We start from the raw sequence: 19,754 nt of genomic DNA, 5'->3' as shown, positions 1-19,754 counted from the left end.
TGACAACAATGACATAAGGAAGGGTAAAATGGAAGAATATAACATGGCAACAATGACATAAAGAAGGGTAAAATGGAAGAATATCATTATAAGAATCTTGCATTGTGTGTGATTTGGTGTAATATTTAAAGACTCATTGTAAGTTACACATTGTAAAGATAGAAGGAACCACGAAAAAAATAAAATACAGCTGGCCCTTCATATTTGCAGGTTCCAGATCTGTGAATTCAATCAACTATTTTGATCAAAAATATTTTTTAAAAAACACAAATAAAACAAAACAGTGTAACAACTACTTACATAGCATGTACATTTTGTTAGGTATTCTAAGTAATCTAGAGATGACTGAAAGTTTTAGGAGGATGTGTGTAGGTTATATGATAATACCATGCCATTTTATATAAGGGACTTAAGCATCTACACCTAGTCCCCTATCCCAAGGCACCTGTAACCAATACACTGAGGATACCAAGGAAAAATTGTAAAACTAAGAGGTATAAATAATAGGGCATTACCAAATATAAAACAACAACCTGAAATATAGAAATTGATTTTTTAAAAATACAATAATACAGAGAAGGAACAAAGAACAGGTAGGATAAATGGAAAATATAAAAGAAGACAGTAGATTTAAACGCCTATGTTGATAATTGCATGAAATGTAAAAGATCCAAACAGTTTTATTTAAAAACAGAGATGGTCAGATGAGAAATTTTCAAAGAAAGCAAGATCATTCTACAGAATAACTGACCTGTAATCTTCAACAGTAATAAAGTAATAAAGTCATGAAAGGCAAGGAAAGGCTGAGGACAGTTCCAGACTGAAAAAGACTAAAGAGACATGACAACTAAAAGCAACTTGTGATTTGAACTGGATTCTTTTGCTAGAAAGAACATGATTGAGACAATTGGCAAAACTTGAACTGGGTATGCCAATTAATGCTAGAAATCTATCAAAGCTAATGTCCATTCTCTACTGCACTGTGGTTGCACACAAGAATGTCTTTATCTGTAGGAAACCATACTAGAGTAATTGGGGATGACAGTGTGTCATGTTAGCAACTTACTTTCAACTGGTTCAAGAAAAAGACACTGTTGGCCGGGCGCGGTGGCTCAAGCCTGTAATCCCAGCACTTTGGGAGGCCAAGGCGGGTGGATCACGAGGTCAGGAGATCGAGACCATCCTGGCTAACACGGTGAAACCCCGTCTCTACTAAAAATACAAAAAAATTAGCCGGGCGTGGTAGCGGGCGCCTGTAGTCCCAGCTACTTGGGAGGCTGAGTCGGGAGAATGGCATGAACCCAGGGGGCGGAGCTTGCAGTGAGCCGAGATCGCGCCACTGCACTCCAGCCTGGGAGACACAGCGAGACTCCGTCTCAAAAAAAAAAAAAAAGAAAGAAAGAAAAAGACACTGTTATTTATACTGAAGTTAAGAATGTCTAAAAACAAAATTTTTTGAAACCCACAAAATAAATTTGATTATACCAAAACTTAAAATTTCTATGCAACAAAAACTACTAATTATATAATGTTAATAGGTAAGCCATGCACTGGAAGACAATATATAACAGGAAAAGGCATCCAAAGTATATAATTCCTATATATGAAAAAGAAAATAATAAACAACCTAAAAGTGGGCAGCAAGTAGATGAGAGAAAACCCAAATGCCTAAAACCTAAATTCACTAATAATCTAATAAAAATAAAATAAAAATCACAATAGTGATCTATCATTTCACAATCATCAGACTGGCAAAAACCAAAAGTTTGACAATATAGATGTTACCAAGAGGTAGAGTAACAGGACCTCCCACAAAATACCAATGGTCAAAGACATGTAAACCCTTTCTCTGATCCAGCTGATCTCTTTCTAGGTATAGACCCTAGACCAACAGAATTGACATCACCTGGGAGCGTGGCAAAAAATGCAGAATCTCAGGAATGACCCCAGCCAGACCTATTCTATCAGAATCTATATTTAACTAATCCCTCATGATACCACTTCCATGCATAGAAGCATCTAAAGAACAACACTCTCAAGAAATTTTGAATGTGAGTCCAAGGAGACAAGAACAAGGACATTTATTGTACCACGGTCTGTCATAACTACTGGAAACATACCAAATGTCCCAAACAGTATCAGTAAGGATAGTTATCTTGTAGTAATAACCACCCCCAAAATCTCAGTGACTTAAAACAAAGATTTAAAACTTACTCATGTTATACATTCACAATGGGTTGGCAGGTAGGCTACGCTCTCTGAAGTTACTCAGGGACTCAACCAGCATCTTGGAGTTGCCATTTTTCAAGAACAAGAGAAAATAAGAGAACTCTGGAGGGAAATTAAATGCTAAGCCCAAAAGTGATACATATCACTTCTGCTCACATCTTATCAGCCAGAAAAAGTCACATGGAACTGGGAACCCAGTAAATATACACAGGGAACCCAGGAAATATAATACTACCTTGCACCAAAGGAAGCAGCTAGAAATATTGGCGAACAGCACTTATGATAATCACTGGAACTGGCAGGGGAAATGTGAATTATTCATATAATAGACTACCATGGAGTGATTAAAATGAGCAAACTGTGTCTATATACATAAAGAAAATAAGCTGCCTACTAGTATGTATGACCCAAAGGGTGGATATTTTTATCCATTTTATTCATAGCTGTATCCCCAGCACCAAGAGCAATGCCTAGCACATAGTAGGTATTTGATTCATCTTTGCTGAGTGAATACACAGATCTCAAAATGAGGACTGAGAATCATCTACATAAACTTTTTAAAACACAAAACAAAACAATATATGATTTATAAATATTAAAAGCACAGACTAGAAGAACATTCAATAAATTTATGATACTGGTTTCCTCAGGGGAAAGGAACAGGACTGAAAGGAAAGGAATAGGACCGAAGAAGGGAACATAAATTTTATCTGTAATTTTTTAAAGTATATATATATATACCTGTTTCTGTCCATATATATGTTTTATATATATACTACATATTTTTTTCTTTACACATATATGAATCAAAACTGGAAAATTGTTAATATCTGTTAATTCCGAGAAGTTGGTACACAGGTGAATTTTTTTTTTTTTTTTTTGAGATAGCCTCGCTCTGTCACCCGGGCTGGAGCTCAGTGGTGCAATCTCAGCTCATTGCAACCTCTGCCTCCTGAATGCAAGCTATTATGTGAGACAATTCTCATGCCTTGGCCTCCTGGGATTACAGGTGTGCACCACCTCCTGTAATCAGCTCCTTTTTTTGTTTTTCAGTAGAGATGGGGTTTCTCCGTGTTGACCAGGCAGGTCTCAAACTTCTGGCCTCGAGTGATCCACCCGCCTCAGCCTCCTAAAGTGCTGGGATTATAGGTGTGAGCCACTGCACCTGGCTCACAGGTGATTTTAAATTCTCTATAATTTTAGACCTTTACTAAAAGGATATTAGGGAACTAATACTACTTTCATATCACAGGCAGAACTTCTCATAGTGTTCTATCCATGTTCTCTTATGAGAGCATGTCCTCCTATTTTAATGTCTAATGATTCAGCTTCAAAAATCTTGAGAATTTTGAATTTTTATCCATAATATTTCTATTCTTATCTCAATATTAAATATATTTTAAATGTATACTTTTTCCCTCAAAACCTAGGTAAAATTAACATTCCAAGAAGACATGCTCTGTTTATCCTACAGCTTCATATATCCCCATCATACTACAGGGCATCTCAGGGTAGAGAGATGGGAGATGCTTATTCTAGTTTGGGGAGCAGAACTATAGAGTCACTGTAGATTTTCCTTTAGAAGAAAACAACATACAGAAGAGGAAATCCTCTGAATTTAACCTCACCCTTCCCCTTTACAACAGTTAATTTTATGCGGCAACTTGGCTGACCACTGGACCCAGATATTTGGTCAAACATTATTCTAGATGTTTCCATGATGGTATTTTTTAGATGAGATTAACATTTAAGTCAGTAGACTATGAGTAAAGATGATTACCCTCCATAATGTGAGTAGGCCTCATTCCACCACAGGTGAAAACCTTAATAGGAAAAAGGCTGACTGTGCCCAAGGAAGAGGGAATTCTACAGAAGAGCCCCTTGGAACTCAAGCTATTATCTTAACTCTTCACTGGACCCTAGCTTGCCAGACTACACCGCAGCTTTTGCTATATGTGCTATACTCCACAATCATGTGAGCCAATTCCTTAAAATAAATACATCCCTCTCCAGTAGGTAAACAGACAGAGATACGCGCGCACACACACACACACACACACACACACACACACACACATACATATACACACAGACACACACGCTATTGGTTCTGTTTTTCTGAAGAACCCCCGCTAATGTACTCTTGCACCAAAACCAGTACTATTTTTTTCTACAACACTATTAAATAAATCAAAACATATCTCAAACCAACTATCACTAAAATAGGTATATGCTTTTCCTTAGAAGACTGGGTCTTGGCCTGGCGCGGTGGCTCACGCCTGTAATCCCAGCACTTTGGGAGGCCGAGAAGGGCGGATCACGAGGTCAGGAGATCGAGACCATTCTGGCTAACACTGTGAAACCCTGTCTCTGCTAAAAACAGAAAAACTTAGCCGGACGTGGTGGCGGGCGCCTGTAGTCCCAGCTACACGGGAGGTTGAGGCAGGAGAACGGCGTGAACCCGGGGGGCAGAGCTTGCAGTTAGTGGAGATCGTGCAACTGCACTCCAGCCTGGGCGACAGAGCGAGACTCCGTCTCAAAAAAAAAAAGACTGGGTCTTTTAAAAATCTAACTGTAAGTATTATTTGTTAAACCTAATACATGACAGAACACATTAGCATACCACGTATATATACAAATAAATCTATAACGAATCAATAAATATACAAAAGGTTAAGAAGATGTTAGAAACTTAATTATTTTTTGAAAAGTTATGCTAAATATGGACCTAAAAGTATTCTAAATAACAGAAATTTTAGGTAGTAAAAACTGTTCCATTAAAAAAAAAATCTTACCTTTTAGTTTTCATCTGGTCCCTCAGTTTGCTGTACATCTCTAGGACTTAAAAGAAAGAAAAGAAAACACAAACATGATTTAGAGAAAGCCTAATTAAAGCAAAAAAATTACACCAAAAATCCTTCTCCATTTCCAGTTCCTCACCTGGAAGACACAGCATTAATTTATCAACAGTGGCAGAAATATTTCTCTGTTGTAGTCGACACTGCTTCAGCTCTTCCATTGCTATTACCAGCTTGGCAAGAGGGAAAAAGACTGAATTATGCCAATGGCTGTAAATAAAAAGCTTTCAGTCACATTTTTCCACACTGTGTTCAATTCATCAGAAAATCCCAGACAGTTTCTTAGTAAGACCTGCCAAGTGAACTAAAGAACTGCCTTTCTTAACCAGTAAAACATTCCTGCACAGTTTCCCGCTTTCTCCCCAAGATACATACAATACTAGGAAGGGCTAGGTAAAATGAAGTCCTAAAATACAAGGGTTATCCAGGAGAAAAAAAAAAAAAACTATCTTCAACTAAATCTCTATTTCAACAAATAAACCACACACTTAAAAGATGTGGCTTTTCTAAAAATTACAGTTTGGTGAAAAGTAACTCACTTTTATTCCTCTAGCTCCAGTTTTAAAGGCTTCTATCAGAAGTCACACCATAATATAACTAGAAGAAATTGTACTCCACAGAATTTAGAATGTGAGACAAACTTCTTTAAAAAGTAATAATCTACACATCTACTTGCAGCATTCATCCTACACCCATACCTAAAAATGTTATCTGCTTAGATACCATGCAGAAAAGAACCAGAGAATGGTCCTGAGTAAGTCACTGATAAAACAATCAAAAGCTAATCTTAAAGGTTATTAAAATTAAACATTTTAAAAGTATTAGGTGATAAGAAAGAAGCATGATAACAGAGAACAGTCATGTACTACAAGTCAGAAAACCCAGGTTTTAGTCCCAGCCTTGCCAATAACTATGTAAAATACAGCAAATCATTTGTTTTAGTTTCCTCATCAATCAAACAGTGATAATACCTGTCCTGATTTTGTCGGCCATGAGGATCAAATGAGCAAATAGATATAAAATAATATTATAAACTGTGATGGTTTAAATGGTAAATATGTCAATTAATAGAATCAACGATTTTTTTTAATGGTCGGGGGATAGAGATGGGGTCTCCCTCCATCACCCAGGCTGAGAGTGCAGTGGCGCAATCATGGCTCAATGCAACCTTAAACTCCTGGGCTTAAGAGATCCTCCCACCTCAGTCTTCCAAATAGCTGGGACTACAGGCATGCACCACCATGCCTGGTTATGGTTGTTTTTCTTTTTTTTTTTTTTTTTGGTTTTTTTTTTGGGGGGAGTTGGGGGTAGAGATGGGGTCTCACTATGTTGCCGAAGCTGATCTCAAACTCCTGGCCTCAAGTGATCCTCCCACCTCAGCCTCCCAAAGCACTGGGATTACAGCATATAATCTCAGCCTCTGTGCCTGGTTGATTAATTTGTTAAATAAATATTTGTTGAGCATCCACATTGTGCCAGTCACTATTTAGGTAGATGGAGGGGATACAGCAATGAATAAAGCAAACGAAAATTTCTAATCCCATGGGGTTTAATTTCCAATGGAGGTTGACAGGCAAAAAAAATATATATATAAGTAAAAATATATTAAATATAATATCAGAGCATGACAGGCACAATGAAGAAAAAGTGGGAAAGGATCAAAAGAATGCACGGGTAAGAGTGAGACCACAATTTCAAATAAGGTAAGAAGGCAACATTTGAGCAAAGATTTGAAGAAGGTGAATATTGAGGAAATAACATTCCAGGCAGAGGAAGAGCATTACTGTATTATGACAAGTCAATGATCTAAAAGCACAACTAAGAAGGCTGTATCCTCTCTCCTTAGACTTCCCAGTGACTACGTTCATTTAATTTAGATAAACATTAGGAAGAGCAACAATAACGTCCAAGTACTTCCAACATACTACTTACAGTCTTAACCACTAAATGAATAACATAGTCATTAAAAGAGAGTGGCATGAAACAGAAAAGATTTCTTCAAAAGGTAAACTGGTCTTACTTCCTTTCCCTCATGTTGTAGTTTTCTATTAGTATCCGTCACTTGATTCTGTGGAGAGAAGACAATTTATACTCATAAAAAACAAACATTTAGACAATAGTTGAAAAAGATCTAAATTTAATATGAAAAGAATGGGAATAGGTAGTTAGATATTTTCAGTATTCCACTACATATTGGTCCAGTGGCATTCTCTTGGGTTTAAATTATGTCAACTTTTCTACTGGATGTTTGCATGACCTTTTGAAAAGAAAAATTTACTAAAAAATATGGTGAGTTTAGAACAGTTCTAAACTAAGATACTATAATAACTGAAGATCACACTTTAACTTTGGGGAGACAAGAGGAAAAAGGGGAGAGAAAGATAAAATAGAAAGAACAAATTTTATCATAGATATTCTTCATTTCACCAATGTATTCCTAGAAAAGCTGGGTATACACTGAACTTTTTAACTCAAGTCATAGTTTCCCTGTTTGCTTATTATTTTATTTTTAGAAAATGCTTTACCTAAATTATTTTTGGATCATTAATTCTGAACAGCTCCTAACACTTCCATACTTCCATTTTTCCAACATAGTCTCTCCATCAGATAGTCAAAAATTTGTGAATACGCCCTTAAATGATCCAGAGTTCATTATTAAAGGAAATGGCATCTACTTTTTTTGATACCCACTTTTGACATTTCAATGATGGAAAAAATTAATTATATAGAATAGTAATTTCCTCATCATCTGTGATATCAAAACATAAGCAACACTAACTTCTATTATGTTGTTTAATAAAGGCTTTCTAGCCTTCCACCAGTAATTGCTACACCTTATACTTTTAATGCATCCCCTAACCTAGCATTTCCTATTATGTCCCTTAGGACATCAAGAAGTGTTAGTGAGCAGGTACTCTGCACATGCACACAGCAATGCACACATGAGCACACAAACACAGACACACAGACACACACACATACACACAAACACACATGATATGACATGCACTGTAAATGCCCAAGAAAGGGATATCGTATAGGATGCTTTCCAAATTTATCTGACATAATACCCTTTAACTGAAGATCTTCTCAAGGAGCTAGTTTTTTAAAAGACCACACTTTTGAAATCACTGCTCTGAACTATACACTATACCTGGACTATCATTCAAAGCGGATTACCATCTGCACCTCCATCCAAAGACAAAATGAACTGTGAACTCCTCCAGGAAGCCTCTTTAAAGTACCAGAAAGGGAGGCAAAAACACCAGCAAATTCCCTCTTTATTATTTACTTAATGGCACCACCTGTGAAACACTTTGTGGTTTTATTGCACTGAGCTCAATACAAATTAAGAGTGATAAAGCCATCCAAAATGCACATCCAAGACAATGTTAACAGAAGCATTGTCTAAACGGGGGTCAGCAATCTGTTTCCATAAAGGGCTAGATAGCAAATATTTTAGGCTTTGCAAGCCATACAATCTCTGTTGTAACTATTCAACTCTACCTCTGTAGCAGGAATGCAGCCATAAAGAAAATACATGTAAATGAAAGGTCATGGCTGTGTTCCGACAAAATTTTATTTACACAAACAGGGGGCAAGCTGGATTTGGCCTAAGAGACAGAGTTTGCTAACCCCTGGTCTAGAATAAGCGTGATGGTAAGGTAGTAATACCACACTATGAAATTTACAATTGGATGCCACATTTTAAGAAGGGCTTTACAAGCTGAAGCATGGTTAGAGGTGAACAGATTTGGAGAGGGAGTCAAAGCTATACCACATGAAAAACAGATGAAGCAATTTTTAGCCAAAAGAGGAGAAAAATATTCACTTGGAGACACTATACACCGTACCTGGATCCTACGTACTATAAACCATATTTAAACAATAGCTGCCCTTCAAATATCTGAAGAGCTATCAGAAGTAAAGTGGTTCCCTAAAAATGGAGCTTATTACTCAAACCAATGCTTGTTACTAGAAAACAGTATTCAGCTCAATATAAGAAAAAGCGTTCAAGCAATGTGAATAAAAATCATAACGGCTTCCTTGGGTGATAATGCTATCCCCATTATAGTAGTTATTCAATAGCAAATTAGATATTTTTTATCCTAAACTGGAGATCTCCCAAAATTCAACCCTCCATAATACTCGTAAATTCAGCAACACTGTCTACTAGAGTAGCCTTATTTGCCTTATGAAGGGACCATTTCTCACTTTTTTTCACCTTAAACTCACTGTAAAAAATACATTTTCCATTGCAACTCAGTACACAAGTATAGGGAACACACACACAATTTTCAAGAAACAATGTTTATCCTCAGTACATGTAATACACTCTCTTGTTTTCTATTCAATTCGATTATATTTAATTTCAGTTTTTGCCAAAAATACTGATCAAGGAACACTAAATTAATTTCATGCAAACCATCGTTCTGAAACATATTCCTAGGAACCTAACGAATGCTTCCAGTAAGAAACATAATAACTGTGGGCAGGGTGTGATGGTTCACACCTGTAATACTATCACTTTGGGAGGCCGAGTCAGGTGGATCAACCTGAGCTCAGGAGTTTGAGACCAGCCTGGCCAACATGGTGAAACCCAGTCTCTACTAAAAATCAAAAATTAGCTGGGCGTGGTGGTGCATGCCTGTATTCCCAGCTACTCGGGAGGCTGAGGTGGGAGAATCGCTTGAACCGGGTGAGGGGCACAGGTTGTAGTGAGCCAAGATCATGCCACTTCACTCCAGCCTGGGTAAAAGAGCGAAACTCCGTCTCAAAAAAATAAATAAAGATAATAACTGTGTCAATACCATTCAATAACTATTTCAATGCATAACAATAAAAAGAAGCCAGGCGCAGTGCCTCACGCCTGTAATCCCAGCACTCTGGGAGGCTGAGGCAGCGGATCATTTGAGGCCAGGAGTTCGAGACCAGCCTGGCCAACATGGTGAAACCCCATCTCTACAAAAATACAAAAATTAGCTGGGCGTGGTGGCATGCACCTGTAGTCCCAGCTTCTTGGGAGGCTGAGGCAGGAGAATCACTTGAACTCGGGAAGCAAAGGTTGCAGTGGGCCGAGATCATGCCACTGCACTCCAGACTGGGTGACAGAGTGACACTCTGTCTCCAAAAAATTTTTTAAAAAGAAAAAGAAAATATACCAGCTATCTAGCATGCTACTTCATTTATTTCAAAGAAGATAAGTGTGTATATGTATACACTGAGAATCACAACAAATAATGGGCATCTTAGAGTACAATTTATTTTCATCGGTATGTTAAAATAGCATTAACAGTTGTTAATACTTTTTACATTGTCTACACTATTTTCTAGAGTTCAGGAAACTTTTTATTTAATAGATTCTGAACCTAGGTCAAATGGATCCCCCTAGACCAGAGTCTCCTACGTGTCCTGCTAGACATTAATCCCCTCTGCCCTCAAAGTAACTGGGTGGAGCCTGAAACAGACTAAAACCCTAAATCAGTAGCCTCCAGTTCAGGTATTCCCGCTGGGGCATCCTCAGCAAGTTGAAGGAATTTGCAACTTGAAGAAATTTGATGGAAGGCAAGGGAAGCAAGAGGAAAAGAAGATGAGTACCAACCAGCAAGTGATATCAGCAATTCGGGAGCATTATGAGCTATAATCAGTACTACCGTGCCAAGGAGGTATCCCACCACATGACTACTTCAATAACCAGAGACAAAACATTGTGCTGACTATCATGGACAGGGCACCAAGGAGCTATGGGAGAAGTGTGGGATAGAGGCATCAAAGGAGCATAAAAAAGAACAGCCCAAGATGAGTATAGGAAGATGCAATGGCTGGGTGAGGATAAATAGCATACACAGGTCCTGGCAGGAAACCCCATATCTTTGTTTACACGCATTTCAGAACTTTTGTCCAGCTGAGGCTCATCAGCCCACAAAATTTAAGGATTATAATGTATGGACCAATAAATAGAAAGATGCACTATTAAGATTCTTTAATATGGTCAGTCATGGTGGTTCATGCCTGTAATACCAACACTTTGGGAGGCTGAGACGGTCAGATCACTTGAGGACACGAGTTCAAGACCAGCCTGGCCAACATGGTGAAACCTCATCTCTACTAAAAATACAAAAATTGGTCAGGCATACTGGTACATGCCTGTAGTCCTAGCTACTTGGGAGGCTGAGGCATGAGGCACAAGAATTGCTTGAACCCAGGAGGCAGACGTTGCAGTGAGCCAAGATTGTGCCACTGCACTCTAGCCTAGGTGACAGAGTAAGACTCTGTCTCAAAATTTTTATTAAAACAGGTTCTTTAATATCATTTCAGATGGTTCACTTTTTTAATAGATGTAGAAATAATTCCATGTTTTGTATCACCTACTTATAAGAAAAGGTTCTCTTGGATAGTGTCTATGAGAAATTTAAGAAGGTTATCATTTTTAAAGTCTTGATTACATTTGCATGGCATATAGTCATTTTAAGCAGAAAACTAAATATTTAAAAAGTTATTTCAGGCTGGGTACAGTGGCTCACACCTGTAATCCCAGCACATTGAAAGGCTGAGGTGGGGAGAACTCCCAGAATGAGGAGTTCCAGACCAGCCTGGTCAACATGGTGAAACCCCGTCTCTACCAAAAATACAAAAATTAGTCAGGGGTGGTGGTACGCCTGTAATTCCAGCTATTTGGGAGGCTGAGGCAGGATAATTGCTTGAACCTGGGAGGCAGAGATTGCAGTGAACCAAGATCAGCCGCTGCACTCTAGCCTAGGCAACAGAGTAAGACTCTGCCTCAACAAAAAAAAGTTATTTTACGGTAGCAAGTTCAAGTTTCTCATTTTAAAATGATGAAACATTTTAGAATGTTTACAACAGTTCTAAACATACAGAAATGTTTAAAACATTAGAAATTGTTCTCAATTTACACTATGTTCTCATGCGTGTATACATTTTTTAGAGACAAGATTCAAACTATTCATGAGATTCTGGCCCCATTTTATTCCCCATATGAGTGACTCGAACCACCAACTACTGGGTCACCCAAACCAGAAACCTGAGAGTCATGGACTCTATTCCAGATATATGAGATACTATATCTCATAAGCATCTCCACAGTCTGCCCCTTCTTCATCATCTCCTTAGTTTTAGTCTTCCCCATTTTTAACATGGATTTCAACTTATTTTCCCATATGTAATGAAAATTTTGTTTTAATGTGTACACTTTAACACTGAATTTTCTAATGAACATTCAAAATTGTCAGTTGAACCTGCAGGAAACTTAAAATACAAAGAGAAGCATTTCAGGTACTTTTGTTCAGCTGAGGCTAATCGGCCCACAAAATTTAAGGATTACAAATGTATGGACCAATAAATAGAAAGACGCACTATTAAGATTCTTTAATATGGTCAGGCATGGTGGTTCATGCCTGTAATACCAACACTTTGGGAGGCTGAGACGGGCAGATCACTTGAGGAAAGGAGTTCGAGACCAGTCTGGCCAACATGGCGAAACCCCATCTCTACTAAAACTATAAAAACTGGCCAGGCATGGCGGTACACACCTGTATTCCTAGCTATCTGGGAGGCTGAGGCATAAGGCACAAGAATGAAAACATTAAAATTATTTATTATCAAGGGATTATTGATAACATTTTGGTATATAGTCTTCTCATCTTCTTTAATGCTTATTTATTTACATGTAAAGTATGTGTATTTAGTTTATAAAAATAGTCATACTGTTCATACATTTTAATCATCTTTATACATTAAGCAAATATCTCTAATACTTTCCAATGTGAAATATCCTCTATACTGTAGTTTATTATTATTTCAAATAGATGTACCATAATTTCTTTTAGTAATCTTCTATTAAATGATGTTAGGAACACTTTTAAGTTTTACCTATTAAAAGAAAACATCATATGAACATCCTTGTACATGCACTTACAGCCTTAGAATAAATCCTAAAACTATGTGGGGTTTTAAGTATTGGCACCTTATTGTTTAAATCTGCATTCCTTTAATTTGTTTCTAAATTGTAGAGCTCCTTTGTATTTCTTCTTATGTAAACTGTATGTTATTGTGTATTTCTCAGTTTTCTATTAGAATGTTCACATTTTTCCTATTAATTTATCAAGAATCTTCATATATAAGGATATCAACAATTTGCCATAATGTGTTTGTAAGTATTTTTTATTATCTGCCTTTTAAGTTTTAATTTGTAGGTGCAATAGGTTCTTTCCTTTTAATGTTATTACATATATCAATTTTTTCTTTCTGGTTTAGAAATTTTGTTTAGAAATGTCTCAAAATAATATAAATATTCACCTACATTTTCTACTAGTTCTTTTATGGTTTTATTTTTTACATTTAACTCTTTAGTTCCTTTAATAACATTTTACATTTAACTCTTTAGGTCCTTTAATTTTAGTATGTTGAATAAGGAAAAGACCTAACTTACTTTAAATGAAAATAGTTAAGCATTAAAGAACATTAACAATAAATCAAAAAACTGTTACCTCTCGAGTAGAGAAAACAACTGAGAGGGGTACTAATGAGAGATTTAATTGTGATGGCAATATAATATTTCTTAAGATGGCTGGATACTGTTGTACAGGTCCATAAATTCTTTTTTAAAACCTTAGGACCTAATGTGTTTAAACTTAAGAATTTTTGAAATTTTTTAAAGATATTAAGGTAAATATTGATACTATATAATACCCCTACCCAATGGGGAGTAGGATGGCACCACATAATCAAACACACTAATATTTCTGCAGCAAAACACAAAAATTCATGCTAAATAAAATAAGAAATTTGATAGTTTCACATGATTTAGGTCATGTTCTACAATCGAGTTTTAAAATTATTATAGCTTTAGAATACAATATAATGTCTGACAGCCCACTTTGCCCCTCAGTAAAACTGTGTCTTTGCTTTCCTTACCAATAATTTTTAAAATGAGTTTTATACTCACTGTCAAGTTAACCCCATGCCCAGGAAAATCCTTTTAGGATTCTAATTCAAATTTCAATAAGAAAAAAATAATTAAAAGCATAAGAACTTGAAAGAAGAAAATAAAACTGTTATTACTTACAGATCATATGAGGAGTATTTACAAAGAAAACTCAAACTACATATAAAGTATTATAAATAACAGAAGAGCTTACTGAAGTAGTTAGATTTAAGATCAATAAGCAAAGTGAGTTATCTAAAATAAGTGACTTTGCTATGCCAGGGACCAGACAAATGTGCCTAGCCTCCTTCCTGGACCTTAAACTGTCACATCAAGAAATAACCTTCATTCTTTGGTAGAAGACCCTCCACAACAACCACTGGTTTTTTTCTTTGGCCTAGGTGGCATGCTATAAAGAATTTTATAGCAATGCCTTGAAATTCTGTCATTCTACAATGACAGCTTTTATACAGCAAGGATAGAGAAACATGAAGACTCAAACTGAGTTGCTGTTTAAAAGAACCAGCTACTGATCACTGGTTCTGGTCCACATGTAGTTATCCCAATGAAAATATAACCTTAAAAGGGTATTCTTGGCCGGGCATGGTGGCTCACGCCTGTAATCCCAGCACCTTGGGAGGCTGAGGCGGGTGGATCACGAGGTCAGGAGATCGAGACCATCCTGGCTAACATGGTGAAACCCCATCTCTACGAAACATACAAAAAAATTAGCCGGGCGTGGTGGCAGGCACCGGTAGTCCCAGCTACTCGGGAAGCTGAGGCAGGAGAATAGCGTGAACCCGGGAGGTGGAGCTTGCAGTGAGCCGAGTTCGCACCACTGCACTCCAGCCTGGACGACAGAGCAAGACTCCGTCTCAAAAAAAAAGGGGGGGGGTATCATTTTTAGCTAAAAAGCCATACTCTCAAGAATGTACGTTTCAGTATAAATTCCTTTCTAATTATACAAAAATCTTCACTACAAATATGTGTTCTGCGTTATAATCCTTTAATCCTAATGAAAACCCCAACACAGGACGGAGAAACAGTGTCTTAGAGCCTTCTTACTTTGAGTTTCTGAGCTTCTCCTCTCACTTTCAGCAGTTCAGTTATAGAGTCCACAAAGCCCTGGTAATGAAAGTTGCACATTTTCTCAATTTCTCGGTCGTGATTACGGATACGAGTTTCAAGCTTCTCCATGAAACGTCCATGTTCTTCACCATCATAAACAGACCTTTAAAAAAAATGGCACGAAGGTTATATCACGGTTACTTCTAAGAAGGAAAAACAGAATTACAAATCCAGAAGCAAATTTGGTTTTTAGATATTTAGGGCACTTAAGCCACAAAATAATCTAATTGTATATCAACATTGCCTCATTGTTAAATCAGTATTTTTAAGGAAAATCCAAACTTTTGCTTTCTTATTCATTCCAGAATATTTGAGTGCCTGACAGTATTCGTCACAAAATTCTCATCATAAAATTAGAGGACTGAATTACAACTCCCTTGTACCTTTCTTTCTCAATTTAAGTAGTCTAGAAAAGCTCATTTTAGTTAAATTCAACTATCCAATTGCTCCATGACTATATTCAAGAAGTTGAACACAGCTAGAGAAAAACACACAGCTGTTCTGGCTAGACTCAGGGTAGCCATGTAACTGCAAATCTAAATTAGGCAGTCAATATTGCTAGATAATCCTACTACAACTATTCCCCCATCTCACATCACAGAAAAACCACTTTGTATTCTAAAGTATTTATGTGTGGGAACCTTACCTTGCCCTCTCCTCGAATGTTCTTACCTTCACTCTCAGCTGCTGATCTGACTATATACTTTACAGAAAAAAAACAGACACAAAGAACTACCTCCTCTTCCCTCACTAAAATCAGTCTACTTTACATCTGTAGCTCCTACTCTCCACCTTCCAGTAACGATAAAATAAGTGTTCCAAGCTCTTATCTGCAATTCAGTCCCTCCTGTTGTCTCAAGAATTTTATTCCTGCAAGTTTTCCCTTTTATCACTCCTCGGTAACATATATTTCTCCCTCTTTACTAGATGATTATCATGGCTATATAAACATGACTTTTTTATATATAATTTTTTTTTTTTTAACAAAAGATGAAGTCTCAATATGTTGGCCAGGTTGATCCTGAACTCCTGGCCTTGGACAGCCCTCACACCTTTGCCTCCTAAAGTGCTGAATTTACAGGCATGAGCCACTACGCACAGCCTATACATGTCTTTTTAAATCCTGCCCTTAACTACACATCCCTCTCCCCTTCCCAGCAAAACTCCCTTCCACTTCCTCACTTCTTTACTTGACTAAAGTATTCATTGTACTCCACCTAATAGCAGCATTTGATATGGTTTTATATTCTCTCCTTCTTTAAACACTGTCTCCCGTAGACTTCAATGATACCACACTAACATGTTTCTTAACCTCTCACTGATGTGCCTTCTCAATTTCCATTCTCAGCTCCTCCTCCTCTATTACATTCCAAAGTATTCCTAAAACCTCTTCCCTTCTCCACCTATGCTCTCTCATTAAGTGAAGCCATCTAATTCCATGGTTTTAAAATATCATCTCTGTAGTGCTGATTTCCTAATCTATACCTATAATTCAGAGCATTTCCCTGAGCACTAGATTCAAATATCCAGCTACTATTTAACTCCAATTGGGTTTTTAAAAGCCATCTCATTATTTAATATAGAAAAAAAAAATCTTTATTACTAACATATCTCCACTCCCATACCAGTTCCTCCTCAAATTTCCCAACAACCTACCCACCCCATCACAGCTAAAGGCACTATACAGTTGCCCAAGCCAAAAATCTAGGAATGATTCCTAATCTATCTCTTTCCGTCATATACTCTATCCAATACATTAATAAGTCCTGACAACTCAACCTCCAAAACATGTCTTAAAATTTACCATATTCCACCATTTCCACTACAACACAATCTAAATCTATATTACCACCACAATGGACCAATGCAATAGCCTCCTAACAGTCTCCATTCTGCACTTTGCATGTACTCCACCCCCTGCCCCAAAACAGACACTCCACACAGTAACGAAAATGATCATTTTCAATCAATAATTTAGATGTTATCCCCTGCTTAAACCTCTCCAACAGCTTACCTTTATAAAAGAATTAAAATCTTGAATCTTTATCGCTGCCTGTAAGGCCCTATATAATGTAACCTCAAATTACCTCTCTAACCTCATTTCTCTCCTCTCTCTAGTTCCCACCCAAATTCCTTTCCATCCTCTATGTTCCAGCTACCCTGGCTTTTTTTAAAGCCTCTTCCTGCCTCAAGAATTTTGTTTTTCCAGTTCTTATACTAGTAATGCTCATCCCCTATACCTTTGAACAATCTCTTCCTCCTCATCGTCCATGATATGTTGTCTATCTCTGCCTCCCCACAACCCACCTCAACTAGATTATAAGCTCAAGGGCAAGAATTTTGTCTGCCATATTGTACCTCTATAACAGTGCCAGACAGGTAGTAGACAATAAGTAAACATTCATTGACTAAAGAATGACTAACACTATCTTTAAGGACTCTTTGATTTCTGACATTTGTTCAAGAAATACTCATTTGCTCATTGCCAACATTTTCTGCTTCTATAATCCTTTCTGAGTACTGGATCCCTATCCTGATCCGGTGGATCAGAAACCACACCCCCCTCAGGAGGTCAGTTCTACCACCCAAAACTCAGCAATAACCATAGATGAACCAAATAGTCATGTACGGCATAATAATGTTTTAGTTAATGATGGACCACATATACAATGGTGGTCCCATTGTATTATCTAGTGAAGTCATAGCCTTTGTAACGTTGCAGTGCAACACATTACCTTTTCTATATTTAGATATATAAATACGTACCAGTATGTTGTAACTGCCTACAGTATTAAGTACAGCAACGTACTGTACAGGTATGCAGCCTAGTAGCAATAGGCTATACCATATAAACTAGGTGTGTAGGAGGCTATATACCATCTAGGCTTGTGTAAGTACACTCTATGATGTTCACACAACACAATCACCTAATGATACATTTTTCAGAACACATCCTCTTTGCTAAGCAACATATGACTGTACATGTTTGGCTTCCAGTCAAGATTCTGAACACTTACTTCAGAAAAGGCAGAGCAATCTGGATTCATTCTCCTTCCTTTGAAATAAAGGGAGATTGTCAAATAAATTATAAACAATCCCTGCTTTGACAAGTAGGAAAACTGTAGAATAACCACTTGCCTGAAAAAAACTGTTTGGAATACATAACAGAATCTACCACTGACATTTCAAGTAATCTCAAATAAGCTTAACTTTTCCCCTTTTGAAAGGAAAGGAAAAGAAAGGTTTCCATGTAAAGATACCCATTTACCTTGACACTTGGAGAACTTGGAGAATGCGAAGAATAAACTGCATAAGCTGATATATTATTCAATATTAGACAATCTCTTGGTTTCAAATTCAGTACACCCTGACTTGACTCAGTATACTTCTAAGTTAGATGGCAAGTATAGTTCATTCTACTGGGTAAAACTTCTGTTCATTTCTTCCCTCCAGAGATCTATGTTAACATCATAAAAGACAGCCTCACAGAAAAGCAAATTCCAAAGTTAAGAAATTCAGAACTTATATTAATAATGCCTCCCTAGGCTCTCTGATCTTCCCATTAAAAAAAAGAAAATCAAAAACCTAAGAAAGGAAAGTGGATTTTAGCTGCCTATGTGGCCTTCATCTTAGCACTGTAATTAGCTTGCTCTATATAAGTCTTTGGCCAATCCAGTTAATCTCTGTGACCTTCAAGTTTCTCATTTAGAAAATAAGAAGCAATCAATTACAATTCTCTTAAAAGTACTAGCTTAGCTTTAAGTATCCACAATTCACCTCCATTTTCAAGTTTAGTCAATAACGCTAAGCTCATACATTTGTAGAAGTCTAAATAGGCAGTAGTTCAAAACAAGTTAATGGACCGGTAGTGGTAGCCCATGCCTCTAACCCCAGCACTTTGGGAGGCCAAGATAGAGGGATTGCTTGAGGCCAGGAGCTTGAAACCAGCCTGGTCAACATAGTGAGATCCCATTTCTTTAAAAAACAAAATAAAACACAAGTTAATAAAGTTTCTACCTGCTCATCACTACTCTCCATCTGTTACTCCTATCTTAGGACCATTATGATTGTAATATTCTATTTAATTATTATGCAGAATAACATGAAAGGTTTGCAGTGGATCCCCAGAGTATTTTGAGAATTTTAAAAAAAGAAAGAATAAAATGTAAAACACCCATATTTAAAACAGGGGATAAAGACTATATTTAAGAGACTTTATGTTCCACAGGTATGTTTCAGGAAATCCATGATTCCCAGATCCTATGTGGATTTTGTATATATAGGTAGATGTACATATATGCATTTTTAAGAAAAAAAAAGTTTCCCATAGTTTCCATCTGGTTATCAAATACGTTAAAAACCACAGATTGAAAGATTTTATTTCAAATTGTCTACCAAAGGAAAAGGCAATTATGAACTGATCACTACCTACCAGTTCGCCATGAAACAGCATTTCAAGTATATTTAACTATAACACCTTGCTAACCAACATATCCTTCAGATATAAAAGGCTAAAAACAAAAATAAACAAGACTTAAACACTGAAAAGGTCAGAAATTTACTAATGAAGCCAATCTAATATCAGTAGTCAACAT

General features: G+C 36.9%; 1 protein-coding gene across 24 annotated transcripts in view; it reads right to left on the bottom strand.

Moving 5' to 3' along the window:
- The window catches only part of EXOC6B (exocyst complex component 6B), a 678,312-nt gene that overhangs the window by 566,933 nt on the left and 91,625 nt on the right, over nt 1–19,754 (bottom strand). For 17 of the 24 annotated variants that reach the window (XR_013402682.1, XR_013402683.1, XM_077959247.1 and 14 more), the window contains exons 2-5: nt 15,097–15,262; nt 7,108–7,155; nt 5,170–5,260; nt 5,025–5,070 (exon numbers count right to left, since the gene is read on the bottom strand). Coding sequence is in view for 22 of the 24 variants with exons in the window: in XM_077959247.1 (XP_077815373.1) it covers nt 5,025–5,070; nt 5,170–5,260; nt 7,108–7,155; nt 15,097–15,262 (351 nt within the window). In the remaining 2 variants the exon portion in view is untranslated. Of the gene's footprint in view, nt 1–5,024; nt 5,071–5,169; nt 5,281–7,107; nt 7,156–15,075; nt 15,263–19,754 lie in introns of all 24 variants that reach the window. The other 7 variants (XM_077959246.1, XM_077959237.1, XM_077959250.1 and 4 more) reach the window with 3 other exon arrangements.

Source organism: Macaca mulatta, chromosome 13, assembly GCF_049350105.2.
Source record: "Macaca mulatta isolate MMU2019108-1 chromosome 13, T2T-MMU8v2.0, whole genome shotgun sequence".
Taxonomy (NCBI): Eukaryota; Metazoa; Chordata; class Mammalia; order Primates; family Cercopithecidae; genus Macaca; species Macaca mulatta.
This window is presented reverse-complemented; position numbering and strand designations above follow the sequence as displayed.